This window comes from Simochromis diagramma, unplaced genomic scaffold (assembly GCF_900408965.1).
Source record: "Simochromis diagramma unplaced genomic scaffold, fSimDia1.1 OVJJ01000617.1, whole genome shotgun sequence".
NCBI classification, from domain to species: Eukaryota; Metazoa; Chordata; class Actinopteri; order Cichliformes; family Cichlidae; genus Simochromis; species Simochromis diagramma.
Genome location: NW_024386953.1, coordinates 5,237 through 27,500, shown reverse-complemented (window position 1 = coordinate 27,500; position 22,264 = coordinate 5,237). Strand labels below are relative to the sequence as shown.

The following is a 22,264-nucleotide window of genomic DNA, read 5'->3' as shown; positions in this document are numbered from 1 at the left end:
TCAGCACTGGATACTCTTCAAGTATGGCTTTGCCATACTTCATGGATGCTCAGATGGAACACGAAAAGTTATTATTTTAAATATTGACAGTTCCTGTAGCATTCATCTTGGTAGTTTACCGTGGATTCATAATTATGTCATATGTCACAACCATGATAAATCATAGTCACAAGCAAATTATAATTATTGTTTCACTCCCACATAGTCTTTTCAAGCCCTTGCATGTAGGGCACAGGGATGTTATCCTATGGGAAATTTGTCTGAGAGCAGAGTCACCTTGTACAACTTGTACAGTGCAGCGGGGTGCACTGCTACACCCACCAAGCAAGGTTGAATTCTGCTCCCAAAAATACTGTTAGAACTGGAAAAGTTGGATTGGTCCATCCTTAGTTATTGTTAATTCATAAACTTTAATTTCAGCTCCCGCTTCATGCAGTGTTAAATTTGTGCACCAGGACTTCTGTTGTGCAACTATGAAATACTATAATTTGCTTGTGATTATGTATTATATGGCTTGCCACATATGGCATAAATATGATATCATGCTAATTGTGCATCTGCTTACTTGTGTCTAGCACTCAGAGTACAGCTTACCAGGGGCTTATTCAGATGGGCATATCAGTGTTAGCAGAAAGCACTATGAAGTTAAATAAAACCTGCTGTCTGATCATTCCTAAGTCATCTAAACGTAAAGTCATCCCATATTTGTAATGAGCCCCTGGTAGCTTACCCGCATCTGGCTTGGTGTTTAGAGAGGAAGATTCCTGTTGGTCGACGGCCCTTCAGTCAGGCAGGCAGGAGGAGGAGCAGCTTCTCAGGGGACGAAGAGCAGAGTCCACCCCCTTACCCTGCCCAGGGGCCAGCTCGGCCCAGACCCCGCACCCATTTCCACCTAACCCACAAATCAGGTAATGGCACTCTTTTAAAAACAAAACCAGCACTGCACTGCAAGTATCCTGGGTTGTTGGTTTTCGTGTGTGTGGGGGGGGGTATGAAGGACTGTCTATGAAGACAGTCCTGGTCACCAGGCTACACTGTGGGGCTGGAAGCTGCTGATTCAATCAACCTTTCTCTACTCTTTACTGACATGAAATATTCATGTTGATAATGAACAGAGTGGTGCTTTACAGTAGGGACTGGGTCATTTATTTTGATGCCTGTCAGGTGGTTTTAAAATTAACTTCCGAAGCAAAGGCTCCTTGCATTTTTGTTCAAAGCGCATGAACACAAGGGGCTCATCTTTGCTACTCTTCTCTTCTGCATTCTGTTCCTGCCTCTAGAGTCGCTCCTGCGAATGAAAGAGGAGACCGCTGAAGTGGATGAATTCACCTTCTCGCAGGGCACCTCAGACCAAGAGAGCAATGGCTCGGGCAGTTACTACATTAGACAGGAACCCTGATGTGACAAAATCGAGGAGGAGGAAACCACAAAAGGACATCTCTGGAAACACCAAACCAACAATCAGGAATGGGGAGAGTCAAACTCACCTGAGAGGATACTTGAAGAGTGATGCCACAGGCCACCTGTAATGTCAGCACATGAGGAATACCATTCCTCAACATCACTTAAAACGATTTTCTAACCTTGTAGGGGTGTGTCCACATAATCACTCAGAAAGTCCTGTCTAATCATAGAAAGCACCCAGAGTCAGGCCTGGGTCATAGATGTTTGGGCATTCTCTTTCTACGACCTGCAGCTTTTTCTCCCTTTCTTTGGCTATCTGAACCAGATGAGCTATTTGGATGATTTTATGTCTTGCAAGCCCATCCAGCCTCAGCCATAATGTGGGCCACATACAGAGACCTGGAGAAACTGTGACAACAATTTATTGAGCCAGGTCTTTAGGTTTTCTTGCGTTTGTTGTATGGGGGGGGGGGGGTTGTTGTTGGTGGGGTTTTTTTGTTTATTTGTTTTGTTTTTTTGTTTTTGTATAAAAATGTCAGAGTCAGCCGTTTAGCAGCTGCATGAGCAAAGTAAGGCTGTCAGAAAGATGAGCAGAGTTGTGTATATTTTTGCAGTATTGCCAGGTGGACTTTAATTTTAATAATAGTACTTGAATTTTTCCTTATTTCATTTTGTTTTGATTTTCAGGTTGATTTTTTTTATGTCCTTTTTTTCATGTTTTGGTGGCTGTTTGAGTAACGTGTTGTTTTATAAAGTGACTATTCACTAGTAAGTGTAGGTCTATTCAAATAGAGCTACAGAGTTCTTGCCATGCTGCTCAGCATTAATGATGGTCGTTCCCTCCTTTTGTTCTTTTTCCTTATAGTATTGAACAGAAGATTTCCACAGCTACATTTATTCCTCATTTAGTTATTACAGAACCAAAATCTGTTGCTCTTTTTTTTTTTTTTTTTCCAGACTCAACAAAATGATGACCAGTTTGACAGAGTCCATTCCAAAAGTAGTTTTATAATAGATTCTTTTTCAATGTCCTACTAATCTTATTATTATTATTATTATTATTATTATTATTATTATTATTATTATTAACCTTTCACTAACTTTGCAATGTTTTAAACTAAGAAGTCTTTTTGAGCCCATTTGAGAAGCCAAGTTCTTCATTGACCTTTTAGGGTAGCTTATCACTTATTTTTTGTTAGTAGATTTTCTTTTTTTATCCACATTTACAGGGTTTTCCCACTTTCTGGTGCAGCTTTATACAAAAACACATCTTATGCAGCTGTTGCTTTTTTTTTCTTCTTTTTTTTTCTTTTTTATTAACAAACAAAAACACTTTTTTCACATTCCACTGAGCTTGTATAGACAATATATAAAATATGGACATGGCTACCACGAACCATTGGTTTTCAATTTTTAACTGTCAACATTTAAGTTTTGACCCTGTTTGTTTTGTTTCTTGGAGCCAGAAATGAACATAATTGAACAACAGGTGGCTAAGTTACCAGCAAATGCTAGCTAGGTGGTTAGCAGCCACATACCGCCTAATTACTGCTAATAAAACACTCAGGTTTTCACTCACCAAGGGTGAAGCACAAACATCTTGAATGTTATTTTCCACCAGCAGGGCTGATAATTTGTCAGATAAATAGATGCCAAAAGGCATCAACAACACAAGTATAGTCCAGAAGTCTAGTTCAGTGACGCCAGTTAATGGAGGTGTGGCCTGTTGCCAGCCACACCACAGCTGCCTGTGGTAGTGTGTCTCACACCACAACTTGGCCATATACTGGGATATAAGCACATTTTTCTTTTAATGCTGTAAAGCTGAACATTGTATGTAGGGGTTATGACTTGCTTTTGGAGCTAAGCTTGAGTTTTTGGTCCTGCAGTACCTCTGTGAATGAGCAGTTGTTGAAGCAGTTATCACTGGGGTAGCTTCAGATTCTGTGTGCTGTACTGATAAAAAAAAAGGATTACTGAAGCTGTGGAAATGAAAATGGCTTTTTTTGTTTGTTTGGTTGTTTTGTTTTGTTTTTTTTTTTAAAAGAAAAAGAAAAAAAAAGCTCCACATTTTGATGATATGAGAATATTTCAGAAGAAACAGGAAGTGTAAGTAAGCAGCAGGTCGCAAAGTTTAAATGAAAAATCGCACTATTATGATAGGATATGATGACATGTCCCCACTGCCCGGCCATACAATATGCTTTGAGCTTTACTCTCTGATTGTAGCTGCTGTAAAAGATGAACTTCAGTCTTATCAGAGACTTGTCTTATCACTTGGTCCCTGGACATAATCATAATAATCTTGGTATTCTGTTAAAGGTTTATCAATATACATGTCATGTCCTTTTTCTTTTTCTTTTGATTTCAGTTGTAATTTTACCAAAATCTGCATCTGCAGTGTGCCACAATTATATTCAATCTATTATTTAATTTTTAAAAAATAATATGCAATACAGAAAATCTTGAAAGGGAAAAAAAAAAATTTCCTTATTCTGAAGTAATGTAACGTATGACATAATGAAAGGGGAATTATAGAATTCATTGAGTAGTAGTAGTAGTATTAAATACATATGAATCACTTAAAAAATATTAAATGCATACAAAAGTTTATTAGAAAATTACATTTTAAACGCCCCACCAACCCTAATCTGCTGGGTAAAAAGTTAAGGAGGTAGATGGCAGAAATGTAAATTCACTTCATGGCTGTTGTTGGTTTATTCTTTAGTTAATGGAATATGATTAAATACTGTATGTGGCATACTTGAGACTACATACTCCATTTAGTTTCTGTCACTCAATATAGGTGGCTGGACTGCCATGTTAAGACAAAGTAGGAGAATCTACCTTGGTTACGGCAAACTTATAACCAAACAGGTCTTCAAGTAATATGCAAAATGTTTGTAGGGTTTGTGTGTGTGGGTGTGCGTACGAGTGATAAAGCCATGTATGCAAGCTAGTTTATGATTCATCTGAGCCACAGAATGACAGGTTGTTCTTGATAATTAAACAATGCACTGCTTTTCCTATCGTCTCTGAAGGCAGCATTCACATAGCATAGTGGCATAAAAACATATATTGTATGTAAATACATATATTTATACTCCACCACTGTGATGGAATCAAACAAAGAAATCATCTTTAGCCAGAAAATGGAAAAGACAACAGACCACCTTTGATTATTCTTAGAGCTCGATTTTTGCAACCGTTTATCTACTACCTCCTGATGCTAGCTATGTTTAGCTAAAGCGAGAGCATGAAATAGACTATTGCAGTGTGTTGGCTTATGCAAATGGAAAAAAATCAACAACCTGAAAATAATCCACTTGAAGGCTAGACTTCAAACGTGGAATAATATTATTGCAACACATGAGGAAGTCTTCTATTTTGAATGTAATGCAATATTAATAGATCCAATCTTATTTTGCTATACTAAGTAAAATTTATAGCGCCTGCAAATGTCACGATCACTACACTGTTATCATTAGCATGTAAGAAAAATGAACAATAGGGTGTTGTATAACTGTGACTTTTATGGTCAAAGGGTTTAAAAAGAATGCTCACTTTATGGCCAAAGGATGCTTTTAAATGCAGAGAAACTGTAAACTTCTCAGTAAAGGTAAACTAACAAGTTTCAGATTCAAAGATTCAATTGAATGGTTCAATTCTCAGGAAGTTTTGATCCTTTGGGGTTTTCAAACCCTGCTGATTCACACAACCTTTACAAAGGCATTTTGATCTTGTAGATTTGTCGTTTTAAAACCTTGTTTGCTTCCACACAATAGATTTTGAAGCAGGTCGTGATATTTGAACGCTGAAGCCTCCCCAGAATTGTGATTCTGATTTGTGATGGCATATTTAGTTCATTTTTTAATTTATTTCAGAATTTTCAAGAAACAGAACTGTCAAAACTTACTTCCCAGAAATTAAAAATTGATGTAAAACATAAAAATGGAGGGTCATAAATTTATGTTAATTGACATAACAGAAATTTGCATTTCCAGCATCATAAAAGTATGTAAATGTTCTTTTGTTTGATCCACCCCGTCAGTCATAGATCCCATTGCTTAATTACAGAATGTCTTTTGAGAGCAATAGTCAAACTTTTTGGAGAGATATATATATATATATATATATATATATATATATATATATATATATATAAAACAACTGTTGCTAAAAGATCATCATCACCATCCTTTAAAATGATAGTTTAATATCAACATTTGGTATTAAGCTGTGTTTAAAAACACAATTCATTTAAGAATTAAGTTATGATTCCTTAATTAGAACTCTTTTGCTTCCGAACACTCCAGATGAATAACCATTCTGCATTCATGTTTAAGTTCATCTCCTGAGATTTGAAAACAATTGTTTTACTTTTAAGAGAAACTTGTACAAGAAATGCAAAGGTTTTTGATTGTGAAACAATAAATGATTGTCTTACAATAAGTGCAAGACTCATTGACATGAGCCCTTTGAGAAGGTGCTCATGTTCCTGTAATGTATGAAGGCAAAAGGAAACATTAAAATACCTGATCAGCAAAATGTATTTGTACAAAAACAAAATGACTGTTCTCTGTTTCTGGCCTCCTTTAGATTAAACCCCAAGTAATCAAATGTTATTTCAGATCTCCAGTTCCTAATATTTTCTTGTAGAAAATGTACTTTTTGATTTACCTTCTTTCCTAATGCTCCATCCACAGTTGCTTATATATTTAAAGATTTTGGATCTCAGTAGCTTGAGATGAAAGCAGGTTGATGATTTTGATTTTGGTGGCATGTAACAGTAATAATAAAAATGTTACTCTACCAAAACAGTAATAGTGAGAACAATATGTCATAGTATCAGGAATAACGTTACTGTTTAACAATTTATATTATTTCATTTTCCAAGTAAGACAAACGTGACAAATTTCATTTTGAATTAAATTTCTATGTGGTAAAATAAGTTGGGTATGCAAAGTCAGAATTTTCCTAATTTTGGTGTTAAGCCAAACTTGAAACAAAATAAAATCAGACTTGCAGCCTTATTGCGTTTGCTGAATATTTGTGTAATCCAGTTTTGTTTTTTGTTTTTGCCTTTTGCTGGCACTGATAGCCTTCCATAGAAAACCGTTTGGTTATGGAGGTCTTGCAGCTGATCTGGTTCTTCTAGATGAGAATAATTAGGTAAATGCTGAAGTTGTTTTGTTTTGATCCTCTTTCCTGGCTTCTAACACGGGTCTTTTGTATGCGATCACTTCCCCTCCTGATTATATTGTGGTGCTATATGTGTGTGTGTGTGTGTATATATATATATAGATATATATGGGGAGAGAGAGAGAGAGAGATTATTATTGTCTGGTAAATTGAGTTATAGTGAAAAATTTATTTTCGATACAAATTGAGGCAGGGGGAGGGAGTATCTGTCAGTTATAAATCTATTGATATTAACAATAGAGGTACATTTTCAAAATTGCAGTTTCAAGTTTGTACATCTTTTTGATAGTGTATACAAGTTTCTGTTTATATGATTAATTTGTGCTGTGACTAAGCTTTGACCATGTAAATAAAGCCAGAAGTTTGGATTACAATTTGGTTGTCTTTGTTTACAAGCGTTGCCAACTGTTTCTGCATGGCTGTGAAAGTTTCTGGTGACTTTTATAAAAAGATGACTTTTACACTAAATACAAGTTTAATAATTCAAAACACTGCCAATCCTCTCTGCTTCACCATTGGACAATACATCTTTAAACATGCACAGACAGAATCAAAATAGACCATAGCATGTTAGTGTGCCTCATAATGAAACATACTATTTTGCATCAGATTTAACCGTGAAGAACTACACTTGAACTACACCAGAAACTCAATTTACCAGCACCATCACAAACTAGTTCTGGCACTGATCTGCAGCTAAGTGCACAGCACAGACTGATCATTAGAGATTAACTGCACTGTCTCATTCTCAAGATTTTCAGAAAAGTTTACCTCCATCTACTAAATCTGTCTTTGTACCTCTAGATTCTGTCAATTTGAAAATCTAAATCATCGAATCAATGCTGCTGGCCGACCCGGCGGGATATAATAGCCATAAAACACTAAGGAGATGAACATCAGCTTCACTTTCAGACCTGGAAGATGAACTGTGAACCCAATTCAAGTTCTTTAATGATCACTGCCAATTGCAGAAACCCAATCCCCTTTCCTCAGCAAACTGACATGGTTCAATTAATAGTTGGAAGTCTTAAAAGATTTTTCTTATTAGTCATCAATGTCTGGAAGGATGATAAAGTTGCTTTAAACTATTGACAGTATGAAAGCAGTTTCCTAATCTAGTCAGATTAGGAAGTTGCTAATACAGACTGTCAGGCTAATTAACACTAATCCTGCCTAAAGTCACCACATTTTAACCCCCCCTCCACACAGGAACATAAGTACCAATGACACAGACAGGATGCCAGCTATTTTATTTTATTGTAAAGCAAATTACCGTTAACAAAACAGACAGTCAAAGACAGGTTTGGAATCATTAAACAATGTACATTGAAGGACTAGATGGAATTTTGCTCAGGAATGAATTCGGACTACACGTGGCCCCACAGAGACCAAATCAGAGCACAGTGGTAATGTAAAGGACAAGAGGGGTGAATTGTGAAAGACAAAAGGATTTACACAAGTTCTTCTCCGTCCAGGCTACAGTTTACCACAGGAAATCTGAGGCAAGAGTTTCACTTTGTGCCCAAGCAGTGGTGAGGTGGGAGCTCCAGACCCAGAGCAGCTCAGTAGAGCCAGCTGAAGGCACAACTAGTGTAGTTGACAAGCTCATCATCTTTAAACCACAAGGAAATTTCCTTGTTGGCACTCTCCACCGAGTCACTGCCATGGATGATGTTCCTTAAGAAGAGGACAGAGTCAGAAAGTGACTATACACTTCATACACGCTATTGTTTCACATCTGCCATCATGCGAAGATAACTCACTTGCTGACATCAATACAGAAGTCTCCTCTGATGGTTCCAGGCTTAGAATCAGCAGGGTTAGTCTCTCCCAGCATCACCCTGCCTGTCTTCACCACACCCTTGCCTTCCCACACCTGAAGCAACCATGACAGATAATGAGGTTAAGATCTGACCTTGAACTGTTGACATGCATACATACATAGAGTCTTACCATGGCAACCACTGGACCAGACCTCATATAGTTGATGAGAGTAGGAAAGAATGGTCTGTCCTTTAGGTCAACATAATGCTTCATCAGGAGGTCCTCAGAGGCCTGCAGCAAAGAAAACAAGGCAGTTTCGTAAATGTTCACTTTCACATCCTAATTTGTGAGTCATCATTTGTACTTCATTTCACTCGCTGCTTTGCTGTAATACTTGTAATTTCAGATGAAGCACTCTAATTGTAGTGTAGGGGTCTCGAACTCCAGTCCTCAAGGGTCGGTGTCCTGAAACTTTTCCATGTGTCCCTGCTGCAACACACAATTAGTAGCACACAATGCAGCCATTTGATTCATGTTACAGCAGCTCATGAGTGAATGAACATTGGAAAAATGTACTTCTAACAGTACTTTGATTGCACAAACACTTACATTTACTTAAATTTACTCGAGTAGGGTTAGGGGTTGCCATTTCAGCATGTAGTCAAGTTCTATAATGACCTAATTCAGGTGTGTTGCAACAGGGACACATGGAAATGTTTCAAGACACCAGACCTCGAGGACTGGAGTTCGAGACCTCTGTTGTAGTATCACAGTAACTGTTGTCACCATATGTGTACTGATGCAGCTCTAGAAACTGCATTAGTACCCATTCGCTACTGCATATAATTGGCAACTTTATCAACATGTTTACCCCCAGCTTTTTAGCCGCAAGCAACAGACGAAGTCTGGGTGTAGAAACAATCACACCAATTTCTCAGAAATTGCACGGAAATTTAGGCCAGTACCATATCATCAGAACATGTTTCTCACACCAATGCTAACAGAACAGATGTTTAAACAGAAATATTTAAATGTTGCAGGTTTATAACTTAAGCAAACTTGATGTTCACATAAAGCAGCACCTTACCATATCAGGTTAAATGTTACAGGATCAGTAGACCTTAACAGCTAATTGGCTGTGCTTCACTCAGGAACAGATGAGTAGGCTAATCAGGCTTACCCATTACTTGGCACACTTACAATATCTGTCCATATGTTGCAGATGGTTAAAATGTTTTAAGGGCAAAAATGTTGACCACTATGATACATTTTCACCTGTAAGGGTTGGATTCTTTCAGTCTATACTTACATGGAGCATCTTCATGCCCACCAACTTGAAGCCCTTCATCTCAAACCTTTTGATGACCTCACCAATGATGGCCCTCTGCACGCCATCAGGCTTAATGGCAATGAATGTGCGTTCCTTTAGCTCGGCCATGACTCTGAAAGAAAATAGACAAGAATGATGAAGACAAACAGGCAGCCTATGTGCTGCAGAAAGAACATGTCTGATAAGTTACTCAGACATGTTCAGCAGTGGGGCTGACTATGAGAGGACGAGATGCTGAGGGCATGGACCCCATTGTAAAGAAAATGCTAGTACAGCTTGCAACCTGGCTTAGTATGAGTCTTGCTGTGATCATTTAAAGAGGACAGAAACTTGAACTAGCAGCCCCGCCCACACAGTGAACACATTGATCTTCATCATGCTGTCAAGACTCTGAATGTGCCAGAATAAAAATGTGACAGCGACTCACTGCTTAGGGATTTATTTATTTTTTTAAATAATTGGAGATAAATTACAGGGAAAAATTTTTGGATATAACACCAAATTAAGATATTAGTTTTGACTGTTAACTGCTACAACAATGTGTGACAGGTCAAAGACACACATTCAAGCTTTAAGCCTCGACTCTAAATCGAGGGCTAATCTCTGTCTCCCAGTGCCACCTCTTCATGTGAGCAGTATTACCCAATGAGATCCATTCATTTATTCTACAATGCAGGGTCAAGTTCAAGCCTATTTGCAGCAGGCTCATTATTTCTGCAGGTAAAACTGACAATGTCCCCTGAATGTTAGCTTAGTATTTAAGGTTGTCTGTTTCACACAACTAAACATACATCGTTCCTGCACACTTTCTAAATACTGAAATGTATACAATTACTTTAAAAATACTTTAAAAAGAATGTAACCTAAAAAAAGTTGTATTTAATGTCATTTCTGTGTTTTGCCATTCAAGATCATCTCTGGGCCATGTCTTGATATAAGAATAAATGTTAAATACTTAAGAATATCCCGTTGACTACAGTCTATTTACTAATCTAAGTAAAAAATATTAGACATAAGAATGACACCCTTCACCCGGATATATAAAAATGACTTTGCTAAAAGCTCATTGCATCAGCTACTTTGTGATAGGACGGCTCTTTATGGCTCCAGATTACGTGACATTCTAAGTGAGAGATACGATTAAACTATTTTTTGACAGATTGTAGGTCAGCAAGAGATTTCTAACAGCTTAAATTCCCGCAATCGCTTTTAGGCAAATACCGGAAATCTCTTTTGGCACAATACAGTTAACTCCTATAGGCTACTGACAAATCAAAATTCCTTCATAAATTTTCTAGCTTCACATATTTCACTCCTTTATTTGACGAATCGAGGGGTCTGCCATAATTTAGACAATGGTAAAACGACACGCGGAAGGCGCTCTATTGGCATGTCGACGCGGTTTCACAAGCAAGTTTAAGAGGAGCGAACTGCATCCTGTTAACGACTAGTTGCCTTCATGCCTGAGCATCCAGTTTATGTCAAAACAGCGAGCTGAACACCTAACCCGCGCACCTTTTCACGAGTAGGCCCAAGCCTTCACATACACATGGGTTCTTTTGTTCGCAGTACCGCGATGAATCAATTTACTCGAACCATTTCAGTTGAGTGAGCCTGAAAAAGCCACGTTACGTTCCAGGATCATACCGAAACTGCGTGCTATACTAATTTGTTAAGTATAGCAATTTACAAATTTCACCTGGACCTTTGACTGTACTGAGCGTACGCCACACATGCTTAAAAACAAAAAAACCCCATCAATTTAACATCACTTTAATAAAAGCTCACTTCAGACATTTTACCATCGGTATTGAGACAACAACCGACCGATGTTAACACCGATTTGTCATACCAGTGCATGTACCCATACGCTAACAATACCTTAACACTTAGAATCCGGGTAGGGGACAAACAGCAGTTACCACGGTTGACGTCTGCAAAGACCTATAGAGGGTGCGCAGCGGATTCTTATCCACGAAGGCGGAGACTTCGTACGACGGCGAGACACTAGGACAAATATGTCAAGTGTATGTACAATACTCCCCCTTGTGGTTGCTAGAAGTACCTCTTCAAAAACCCATATGAATAAAAATATCACAAGTCAAGACAAAATGGTGAAAATCCGAGCTAAAGCGTGCGCGGTTTTTTTTTGCTAATATATTTTTGCTAGTATATTTCAAAGCTTCATAATGATTATATCAAAACTTCTAAAGCAGGGGCTGTGCAAGTATAACATGAAGTCTAACACAAATTCCAACGTAACTTATGTTCCATGCAACTTGCTGTAGAAAGTTCTCTAGACCCCCAGTGAAAGTTGTGTAGATCCTTCATCCTCTCTTGCAGCACACCCTGCAACTATACTATGCTTTGGGTGAGAACGGCATTCAAACGCATGTAACAGTAAGAATCGCGTCGTCTGGGCGAAATAAGGTGTTTTGGTACAACTTCATAAAGATAACTGTAATTTTTAAAAGAAGACACAGACAAACATATTTATGCATGAATACTATAGAATTCAGTATCCCTGTTGTTTGCAATCAGGATTTGCAGCTGTTTGATCTAAGATTTTCAAGTTATTCACAAAATGAAGAAGCGTTTTTCTTTAGCCGAGAAAGATAACGTATGACCCACTGAGAGTGCATGTAATGGTGAGAAACGCATTGTCTCTGTGATATAAGGTGTTTGGGTACAACTTTATAAAGATAGCTGTACATCTTGAGGACCTCACCTGGACACACAGCTGGTCAAGAAGGCTCAGCAGCGGCTGTATTTTCTGAGGAGGCTGAGGAAATTTGGTATGTCGGCCAAGATCCTCAGCAGCTTCTACAGCTGCACTGTGGAGAGCACATTGACCAGCTGCATCACTACATGGTGCTATGGATTGCAAACAGTTGCAGAGAGTGATAATAACTGTGGGGAGAAGATCATCAGGGCTCCGCTGCCCTCTCTGCAGAGCATCTGCCAATGCAGAGTCCAGAGGAGAGCTGCCTCCATCCTCAAAGACCCCACACACTCAAAACTCCTTCTTCCCCACTCCTGAACAGATGACATACCTCAACGGCAATTTGCACATCAGGACACTTTGCATCAGGACACATCGACATCTGCATACCTCACTTATCTTAACTTATTTATTTTTGTACTTATTTATTTATCTTCCACTATTTTTATGCTTATTTTATATCTTTATTTATCCTGTTCTTTTAACCCTTACCCATGGCATTTGTGGATGGACAGCAAAGGAAGAATGTCATTGAACAGAGAAATTATATTTCATATAATTATGACATATGACAAAAAAAAGCTTTGAATGACAATAGACGCTTTGATTTGATTCTTATTAAAAGAAGACTCAGACACATATTTATGGCTTTATCTTATAGAATTCAATATCCCCGTGCTGGGCAAACAGGTTTTGCAGCCGTTTGAGCTAAGATTTTAAAGTTATTCACATAATGAAAACTTATACTTTGTTTGGACCGAGTTCCCCATTGAAATGAATTGAAATCGCAAGAAACGCACTGTCTTGACGAAATAAATCGTTTTTGTACAACTTCATATAAGTAGCTGTAACTTTTGATAGAAGACTCAGATACACATATTCATGGCTTTATCTTTTAGAATTCAATATCCCCGTGCTGGGGAATATACCTTGTTTCGGGCGAAACAGTATATATACGTGGATGGATCAGCCAGCAACAAAGGCACTGGTGAAATGTACTTGGCCTAAACCATGAAACACAGGGCCTGGTGAAATGTGGATCGCATAACCCAGCAATACAAGCCCTGGTGAAATTTGGATGGTATCAACGAGTAGCACAGGCCCTTGTGTATTGTGGATGGCCTCAGCCAGCACCACCGGCCCTGCTGTGGTGATGATGGCCTCACAGGAAGCACTGGCAGTGGTGTAATGTGAATGGCCTCAGCCAACAACACTGGCCCTGGTGAAATTTGGATGGCATTGGCCAGCAGCACAGGCCCTGGTGTGGTGAAAATTGTATCACAGGGAGCACTGGCCCTGCTGCAATGTGGATTGAATCAGCAAGTATCACAGAATCTGGTAAAAATGTGTATGGTAACGGCCAAAACCACAGGCCCTGGTGTAATTTGGATGGCATCAGCCAGCAACGCAGGTTCTGGTGAAATGTAGATGGCCTCAGAAAGCAACACAGGCCCTTGTGTGGTGAAGACGTCCTCACAGGGAGCACTGGCCCTGGTGAAATGTGTTTGGTATCGGCAAGCATCACAAGGCCCTGGTGTAATGTGGTGAAATGTAGTTGGCCTCAGCCAGCACCACAGGCCCTGGTGTGGTGATGATGGCCTCACAGGAAGCACTGGCAGTGGTGAAATGTGGATGGTATTGGCCAGCACCAAAGGCCCAGGTGTAATGTGAATATCCTCAGCCAAAACCACTGGCCCTGGTTTAATGTGGATGGCATCAGCCAGTATCACAGGCCCTGGTGTAATGTGGATGGCATCAGAAAGCAACACAAGCCCTGGTGTGGTGATGATGGCCTCACAGGAAGCACTGGCAGTGGTGAAATGTGGATGGTATTGGCCAGCACCAAAGGCCCAGGTGTAATGTGAATATCCTCAGCCAAAACCACTGGCCCTGGTTTAATGTGGATGGCATCAGCCAGTAACCAGTGTTGGGACTAACGCGTTATTAAGTAACGCGTTACAGTAACTACGTTATTATTGTGGTAACGAGCACGGTAACTAGTTATTATGCCAAAATCAGGAACGCGTTAGTTTTTACTGGGATTTAGATAGGGTCGTTACTCGTTACTTCGTGTGGTGGCTATCGCGGAGCTTCCACAGATTCAGTAACATTAGCAAGTGGTGGAGGCCAGCAGGTGGAGGATGGAAAGGGGACACAGAAGGAAAAGAGACCCGAGGTGGCCGCCGGTCCAAGTGTGAACTGAACTTCAGGTAAGAAGTTATGACCTGCAGACTCTCTGGGTCAGATATAAACCAAGTTTAGGTGGAGTTTATTTTCGTTATTCTGACTTTTTCCGTACTGCGTGCTAGCTAGCATGACGGAGTTTCTATACAGCTGGGTGGGTGCTATGAAGTTAATGATGTTGAACTTTATTTTGTTCATAAGTTATTAGAGTTGCCAACCGTCCCGTCTGGCATTCAGAGAAAATATTACGCGTTTCTTATTGAGGTGAAAAGGAACAGTTTGTCCCGTAATTCAGCTACAATGAAAAAGACACAAAGCTGGAGTTATTCTGTGTCTTTACGCTGCACAGCTGCCTCTTCTTCTTTCATTCTCCCCCCTCCCTCTCCCGTTTCTACTTCAATCATGAAAACTGATCAGTGATCAGCTGATCGGCTCTCTTGTTTGTTTATCGCTCACTTTGCGCCGAAAGAGGAAACCAGCGGATGTCGCGCTAAACAACAGCAGCACGTTTAAGCTTGATCAGCTGTTGTTAGAATTTATTTAATATTAATTTCTAGTATCAGCTGATGTTTGCTGGAGCCACAGCTGTAAAGCTGCTGGTCATGATATGGTTTGGTTATCTGGTGAGAGGGAAACATGAAGATGAAACCAGGAGATGTCCTTACTGAATCATCAGAGCTGTGATGGAGAAACAGGTTTACCTTTTAGGTGACATGAATGAGTTGAAGGGAAGTTATGAACTGTTTCTGAGAGACAAATAACCCCAGGATCCTTTTTTAGGTAGCTGACAGCTGGTAACTGTGCAGGTGCGGATCTAGCAAAGTGTTGCCAGGGGTCCATGTAGGGCATTAAAAGGGAAAGGGGGGCACAAGGAAATACTTTTCTTTCTTATTCTCATTTAAAATGTCTAGCTTTTAAAAAATAATTATCTGAATCTTACAACAAACGATTGATAGATTGATACATATACTGTATACCATCAAAACAGTGTACATCACTGTCACAACAGTGTTTATTTTCATTCAAAGGCTTTATGATTTTTCCTATAATGGTGGGCCATTATAGGGCCATCTAGTCAAAATGCCCGGGACGATTTATTTGTCCCAGTCCAGCCGTGTATGCAGCTCATCTGCAGTCTGGTGTTACCTACATCTTCCTATTCAGAAGGCAGAATTTCCGAGTTCTGAGTACAATCGAAAGCACCACGACTGCAGTTTTTGTGTTGGATGTAAATGGCGCACATGACACTGTGACGTAGGCTAGAATCATGGCAGCAGTCAATGACGGTCCAGGCGTGGGATTTCTCTCGTAGAAATATGCACATTATCTTTTCCCTTCTATTGGTAGGTGGCACAGTGCACTTGTGGCAAGTAAGCAAGCTAGAAGACTGGGAAAGTTATGGAAGCAACACATTAACAAGAGAATTCTGAGTAAAACCAAAGTTACTTTCCCTAGTAACTAGTTACTTTGAAAGTAACGAGTAACTTGAAGTAACTGAGTTACTTTTGAGAGAAGTAACTAGTAATGTAACTAAGTTACTATTTTAAAGTAACTTACCCAACACTGCCAATAACACAGGCCCTTGTGTATTGTGGATGGTTTCCGACAGCACCACATGCCCTGGTGTAATGTGGTGAAATGTAGTTGGCCTAAGCCAGTAGCACAAGCCCTGGTGTGGTGATGATGGCCTCACAGGAAGCACTGGCAGTGGTGTAATGTGGATGCTCTCATCCAACAACACTGGCCCTGGTGAAATGTGGATGGCCTCAGCCAACACCACTGGCCCTGGTGTAATGTGGATGGCATCAGCCAGTAGCACAGGCCCAGGTGTAATGTGAATGGCATCAGCCAACAGTACAGGCCCTGGTGTGGTGAAGATGCCCTCACAGGAAGCACTGTCCCTTTTGAAATGTAAATGTCCTCAACCAGTAGCACAGGCCCTGTTGTAATGTGGATGGCCTTATCTAACAACACTGTCCCTGGTGAAATGAGGATGGTATTTCTCAGCACCACACACCCTGGTGTAATGTGTTAGATTATAATATTATTTTATGCCATGTTATACCCCTAATTAAAGATTGTGAATTATTATGTAGTTTTAGTTTGCATTATTCTCCTGAATTAGAAGAAGCTGATAACTATTGCATTCGTTAAACTGATTTGCATTACATTAGACTGCTGATTTATTGTGGATGAATGATATTGTTTTATGATGTTATAAGAAATACTGTTTGCAGAAAGTCATCGCCTTATTTGTCTGATTAGAAGAGAACAGAATATGCTGGAGTTTTCTGCCCCAACTCAGCAGGAGCAGATAAACAGGGAGCCAAGGTTGTAGCTTAGGCGCCGTGTGAGAGAAAAGCATGTGAATGTTTAGGCTTTTATGATAAGGTGGGAGAACCAGAGGCTATAAGAGTTTGAGCAATGCTCCACCATTTTGAGATCAGAGGCTGTCTGCATTCAGTTTCCATCTCCCACGTGTGTGACCATTAAAGTCATCGTTTGACTTGACCCGGCCGGACCAGTGTTGTTATTGTGGTTTTTTCTCTTGTCTCCATCCCCAGTATTTTGAACCATAACAAATGTGAATGACCTTAGCCAACACCACTGGCCCTGTTGAAATGTGGATGGTATTGGCCAGCACCAAAGGCCTTGGTGTAATGTGAATGTCCTTAGCCAGTAGCACAGGCCCTTGTGTATTGTTGAATGCCAGCAACACAAGCCCTGGTGAAATGTGGATGGTATCAACGAGTAGCACAGGCCCTGGTGTAATGTGGATGGCCTCATCCAGCACCACAGGCCCTGGTGTGGTGATGATGGCCTCACAGGAAGCACTTTCCCTGGTGTATTGTGGATGGCCTCATCCAACAACACTGGCCCTGGTGAAATGTGGATGGTATTGGCCAATAGCAGAGGCCCTGGTGTATTGTGAATGTCCTCAGCCAACACCACTGGCCCTGGTGTAATGTCAATGGCATCAGCCAGTATCACAGGCCCTTGTGTTTTGTGGATGTCATCAGCAAGCAACACAAGCCCTGGTGAAATGTGGATGGTTTCGGACAGCACCACAGGCCCGAGGGTAATGTTGATGGCATCAACGAGTAGCACAGGCCCTGATGTAATGTGGATGGCATGAGCCAGCAACGCAGGCCCTGGTGAAATGAGAATGGTATCAGCCAGCAGCAAAGGCCCTGGTTTAGTGAATATGGCCTCACAGGGAGCAATGTCCCTGGTGTAATGTCCATGGCCTCATCCAACAGTACGGCCCTGTCCCTGGTGTAATGTGTATGGCCTCAGCCAACAACAGTGGCCCTGGTGAAATATGGATGGTATTGGTCAGCACCACAGGCCCAGGTGCTACTGGCCCAGCCAGTAGCACATGACCTGGTGTAATGTGGATGGCATGAGCCAGCAACGCAGGCCCTGGTGAAATGAGGATGATATCGGTCAGCACCACAGGCCCAGGTGTAATGTAGATGACATCAGCTAGTAACGCCGGTTCTGGTCAAATTTACATAGCCTCAGAAAGCAGTACAGGCCCTGGTCTGGTGAAGATGGTCTAAGCCAGAAGCAGAGGCCTCGTAAAATGAGGATGGTATCAGTCAGCAGCACAGGTCCTGGTGTGGTGAATATGGCCTCACAGGGAGCACTGGCCCTGGTGTAATTTGGATGGCATCAGACATGACCACAGGCCCTTGTGTTTTGTGAATGTCCTCAGCCAACACCACTGACCCTGGTGTAATGTGGATGGTCTCAGCCAACATCAAAGGCCCTTGTGTGGTGAAGATCGCCTTACAGGAAGCACTCTCCCTGGTGCAATGTGGATGGCATCAGCCAGTAGCACATGACCTGGTGAAATGAGGATGGCCTCAGCCAGCACCACACACCCTGGTGTAATGTGAATGGACTTAGCCAACATCACTGGCCCTGGTGAAATGTGCATGATATCGGTCAGCACCACAGGCCCAGGTATATTGTGGATGGGATCAAACACCAACAATGGCCGTGGTGTAATGTTGATGGAATCAGCAAGCAAAGTAGGCTCTGGTGAAATATAGATGGCCTCAGCTGGACACATACACCCTGGTGAAATGTAGTTGGCCTCAGCCAGTAGCACAGGCCCTGTTGTAATGTGGATGGCATGAGTCAGCACCACACACACTTGTGTAATGTGAATGGTCTCAGCCAACAACGGTGGCCCTGGTGAAATGTGGATGGCATCAACGAATAGCACAGGCCCTGGTGAAATGTAGTTGGCCTAAGCCAGCACCACAGGCCCTGGTGTAATGTGAATGTCCTCAGCCAGTAGTACAGAAACCTTGTATATTGTGGATACCATCCACATTTGCTACTAACCCAGTAGCAAATGTGGATGGTATTGGCCAGTATCACATGCCCTTGTGTATTGTGGATGTCATCAGCCAGCAACACAAGTCCTGGTGAAATGTAGTTGGCCTAACCCAGTAGCACAGGCCCTGGTGAAATGAGGATGGCCTCAGCCAGCAACAAAGGCCCTGGTGTGGTGAAGATGGCCTCACAGGGAGCACTGGCCCTGGTGTAATGTGGATGGTAGAAGCTGGCATCACAGGCAGTGATGTAATGTGGATGGCCTCAGCCAAAAGCACAGGCCAAAAGCACAGCACTGGTGTGGTGAAGATGGCCTCACAGAAAGCACTGTCCCTGGTGTAAAGTGTATGGCCTAAGCCAACAACAGTCGCCCTGTTGAAATGTGGATGGTATTGGCTAGCACCAAAGGCCCTGGTGTAATGTGAATGTCCTCAGCCAGTAGCACATGACCTGGTGAAATGAGGATGGCCTCAGCCAGCACCACACACCCTGGTGTAATGTGAATGGACTTAGCCAACATCACTGGCCCTGGTGAAATGTGCATGATATCGGTCAGCACCACAGGCCCAGGTGTAATGTAGATGACATCAGCTAGTAACGCCGGTTCTGGTCAAATTTACATGGCCTCAGAAAGCAGTACAGGCCCTGGTGTGGTGAAGATGGCCTCACAGGGAGCAGTGGCCCTGGTGTAATGTGGATGGCATCAGCCAGTAGCACAGGCCTTTGTATATTGTGGAAGGGATCAGCCACAAACACAGGCCCTGGTGAAATGTAGTTGGCGTCAGCCATGACCACAGGCCCTGGCGAAATGTAAATGTCCTCAGCCAACACCACTGGCCCTGGTGTAATGTGGATGGCATCAGGCAGTAGCACAGGCCTTTTGTGTATTGTGGATGGCATCAGCCAGTAGCACAGGCCCAGGTGTAATGTGGATGACATCAACAAGCAGCAGAGGCCCTGGTCGGGTGAAGATGGCCTCACAGGAAGCACTGTCCCTGGTGAAATGTGGATGGTAGAAGCCGGCATGACAGATCGTGATGCAAAGTGGATGGCCTCAGCCAACAGTACAGGCCCTGGTGTGGTGAAGATGGTCTCACAGGAAGCACTCTCCCTGGTGTAATATGTATGGCCTCAGCCAACGACAGTGGCCCTGGTGAAATGTGCATGATATCGGTCAGCACCACAGGCCCTGGTGTAATGTAGATGACATCAGCTAGTAACGCAGGTTCTGGTCAAATTTACATAGCCTCAGAAAGCAGTACAGGCCCTGGTGTGGTGAAGATGGCCTCAAAGGAAGCAGTGGCCCTGATGTAATGTGGATGGCATCAGCCAGAAGCACAGGACCTGGTCTGGTGAAGATGGTCTCAGCCAGAAGCAGAGGCCTGGTAAAATGAGGATGGTATCAGTCAGCAGCACAGGCCCTGGTGTGGTGAATAAGATAAGATAAGATAAGATAAGATAAGATAGAACTTTATAAATCCCTCGGGTGGGTTCCTCTGGGAAATTCGATTTCCAAAAAAGCACAGCACCGACAGAAGTTACAGAGTTACAGAATATTATATATATATATATATACACATACACACACACACACACACATACACACACATATATAAATACAGAGACAAATATAAATAAAATATACGAAGGGGATAAATAGAATAAATAGGAATAAAAATAAAAATACAAGTGAATTGCACATTTCAAGTATTGAGGTCTATTGCACTGTTGACTATTTACAAAAAGTATTGCACAAGGTATTGTACAGTGAGGTGAAGAGGCACTACAGCTTAGTTGTTCCCCCCTCCTTTGTCCTCCTGTTTCCCCTCCCTCTCCCCTCCAGAGAGGAGTTAAACAGTTTGATGGCGTGTGGGACAAAGGAGTTTTTAAGTCTGTTAGTTCTTGTCTTGGGGAGAAGCAACCTGTCACTGAACAGACTCTTCTGGTTGTTAATGGCCGTGTGCAGAGGATGCCCAGCATTGTTCATAATGTCCAGCAGTTTCTTTAATGTCTTTTTCTCTGCCACTGTCACCAGAGTGTCCAGCTTCATGCCGACCACAGAGCTTGCCTTCCTGATCAGTTTCTCCAGCCTGGATGAGTCCTTCTTTGCTGTGCTGCTCCCCCAGCACACCACAGCATAGAAAAGTACTCCAGCAACCACCGACTGGTAAAACATCCTCAGGAGCTTCCTGCAGATGTTAAAAGACCTCAGCCTCCTGAGGAAATACAGTCGGCTTTGGGCTTTTTTATACAGGTGCTCTGTGTTGCATGACCAGTCCAGTTTATTGTCCACCCACAGCCCGAGGTACTTGTACTTGTTGACCACCTCCACCTCCTCCCCCTCTATCTGAACCGGCAGTGGACCTTCTCTGGACCTCCCGAAGTCCACAACCAGTTCCTTAGTCTTTGAGGTGTTGAGTTGCAGGTGGTTTGTGTGACTCCATGCGACAAAGTTCCTCACCAGACTTCTGTACTCCTCTTCCTGATCATCCCAGATACACCCCATGATGGCTGTGTCATCTGCAAACTTCTGAATATGGCATAATTCAGAGTTGTAGCAGAAGTCGGAGGTGTACAGGGTGAAGAGAAGAGGGGACAGCACAGTTCCCTGTGGTGCTCCTGTGCTGCTGACCACAGTGTCAGACGTGATGTCCTTCAGCCTGACGTACTGTGGTCTGTCGGTGAGGTAGTCGGAGATCCAAGCCACCAGGCAGGGGTCCACCTGCATCCTGTTCAGTTTTTCCTGAAGCATACAGGGCCGGATGGTATTAAAGGCACTGGAAAAGTCAAGAAACAGGATCCTGACCGTGCCTTTTCCCCCATCTAGGTGTGAGTGGGCTCTGTGTAGGAGGTACAGGATGGCATCCTCCACTCCGACACCCGCCTTGTATGCAAACTGTAGTGGGTCCTGGGCATGTTGTACCTGTGGTCGGAGGAGGTTGAGGAAGAGCCGCTCTAGAGTCTTCATAAGATGTGACGTCAGTGCCACCGGTCGGAAGTCATTCAGCTCATTGGGCTGGTTCCTTTTGGGGACCGGGACGATGCAGGATGTCTTCCATAGGGCGGGCACTCTCCCCAGTCGCAGACTGAGGTTGAAGACTCGTTGTAGCGGCTCCCCAAGTTCAGCAGCACACGCCTTTAGCATCCTAGGACACACCTTGTCTGGGCCTGCTGCCTTTCTGGGGCGAAGCTTCCTCAGTTGTCTCCTGACCTGATCCACTGTGACACTGGGAGATGTTTGGGAGGAGGGGAGGGGGGGAGATGTCTTGCTGCTGAGAGAGGGATTGGAGGAGGGGGGTGTCATGGTGTCA

General features: G+C 42.2%; 2 protein-coding genes across 4 annotated transcripts in view; one reads left to right on the top strand and one right to left on the bottom strand.

The window, feature by feature from the left end:
• mbtd1 (mbt domain containing 1) overlaps window positions 1-4,062 on the top strand; it is a 27,911-nt gene extending 23,849 nt beyond the window's left edge. Inside the window, exons 16-17 of one of the 3 annotated variants that reach the window (XM_040038559.1) lie at window positions 753-908; window positions 1,281-4,062. In XM_040038559.1, coding sequence (XP_039894493.1) covers window positions 753-908; window positions 1,281-1,399 — 275 coding nt within the window. In that variant the 3' untranslated portion in view covers window positions 1,400-4,062. The other 2 variants (XM_040038562.1, XM_040038561.1) reach the window with 2 other exon arrangements.
• A 3,777-nt stretch (window positions 4,063-7,839) lies between these two features.
• LOC120737728 (nucleoside diphosphate kinase A2-like) lies at window positions 7,840-11,715 on the bottom strand. Its single transcript, XM_040038567.1, has 5 exons — window positions 11,582-11,715; window positions 9,680-9,812; window positions 8,560-8,661; window positions 8,370-8,482; window positions 7,840-8,283 (listed from the first exon to the last, which is right to left on the bottom strand). The coding sequence occupies exons 2-5, from the start codon at window positions 9,806-9,808 to the stop codon at window positions 8,169-8,171; spliced, it is 459 nt and encodes a 152-aa protein (XP_039894501.1). The 5' UTR covers window positions 9,809-9,812; window positions 11,582-11,715; the 3' UTR covers window positions 7,840-8,168.
• Between the last annotated feature and the right edge of the window lie 10,549 nt (window positions 11,716-22,264).

Excerpts from the sequence above, each read along its gene's own strand:
- LOC120737728 (XM_040038567.1), bottom strand. The coding sequence starts at position 9,808 with ATGGCCGAGCTAAAGGAACGCACATTCATTGCCATTAAGCCTGATGGC. Across the intron at positions 8,483-8,559 it reads CTGGTCCAGTGGTTGCCATG|GTGTGGGAAGGCAAGGGTGT; the intron begins GTAAGACTCTAT and ends TGGTTGCTTCAG. Across the intron at positions 8,284-8,369 it reads TTCTGTATTGATGTCAGCAA|GAACATCATCCATGGCAGTG; the intron begins GTGAGTTATCTT and ends CCTCTTCTTAAG.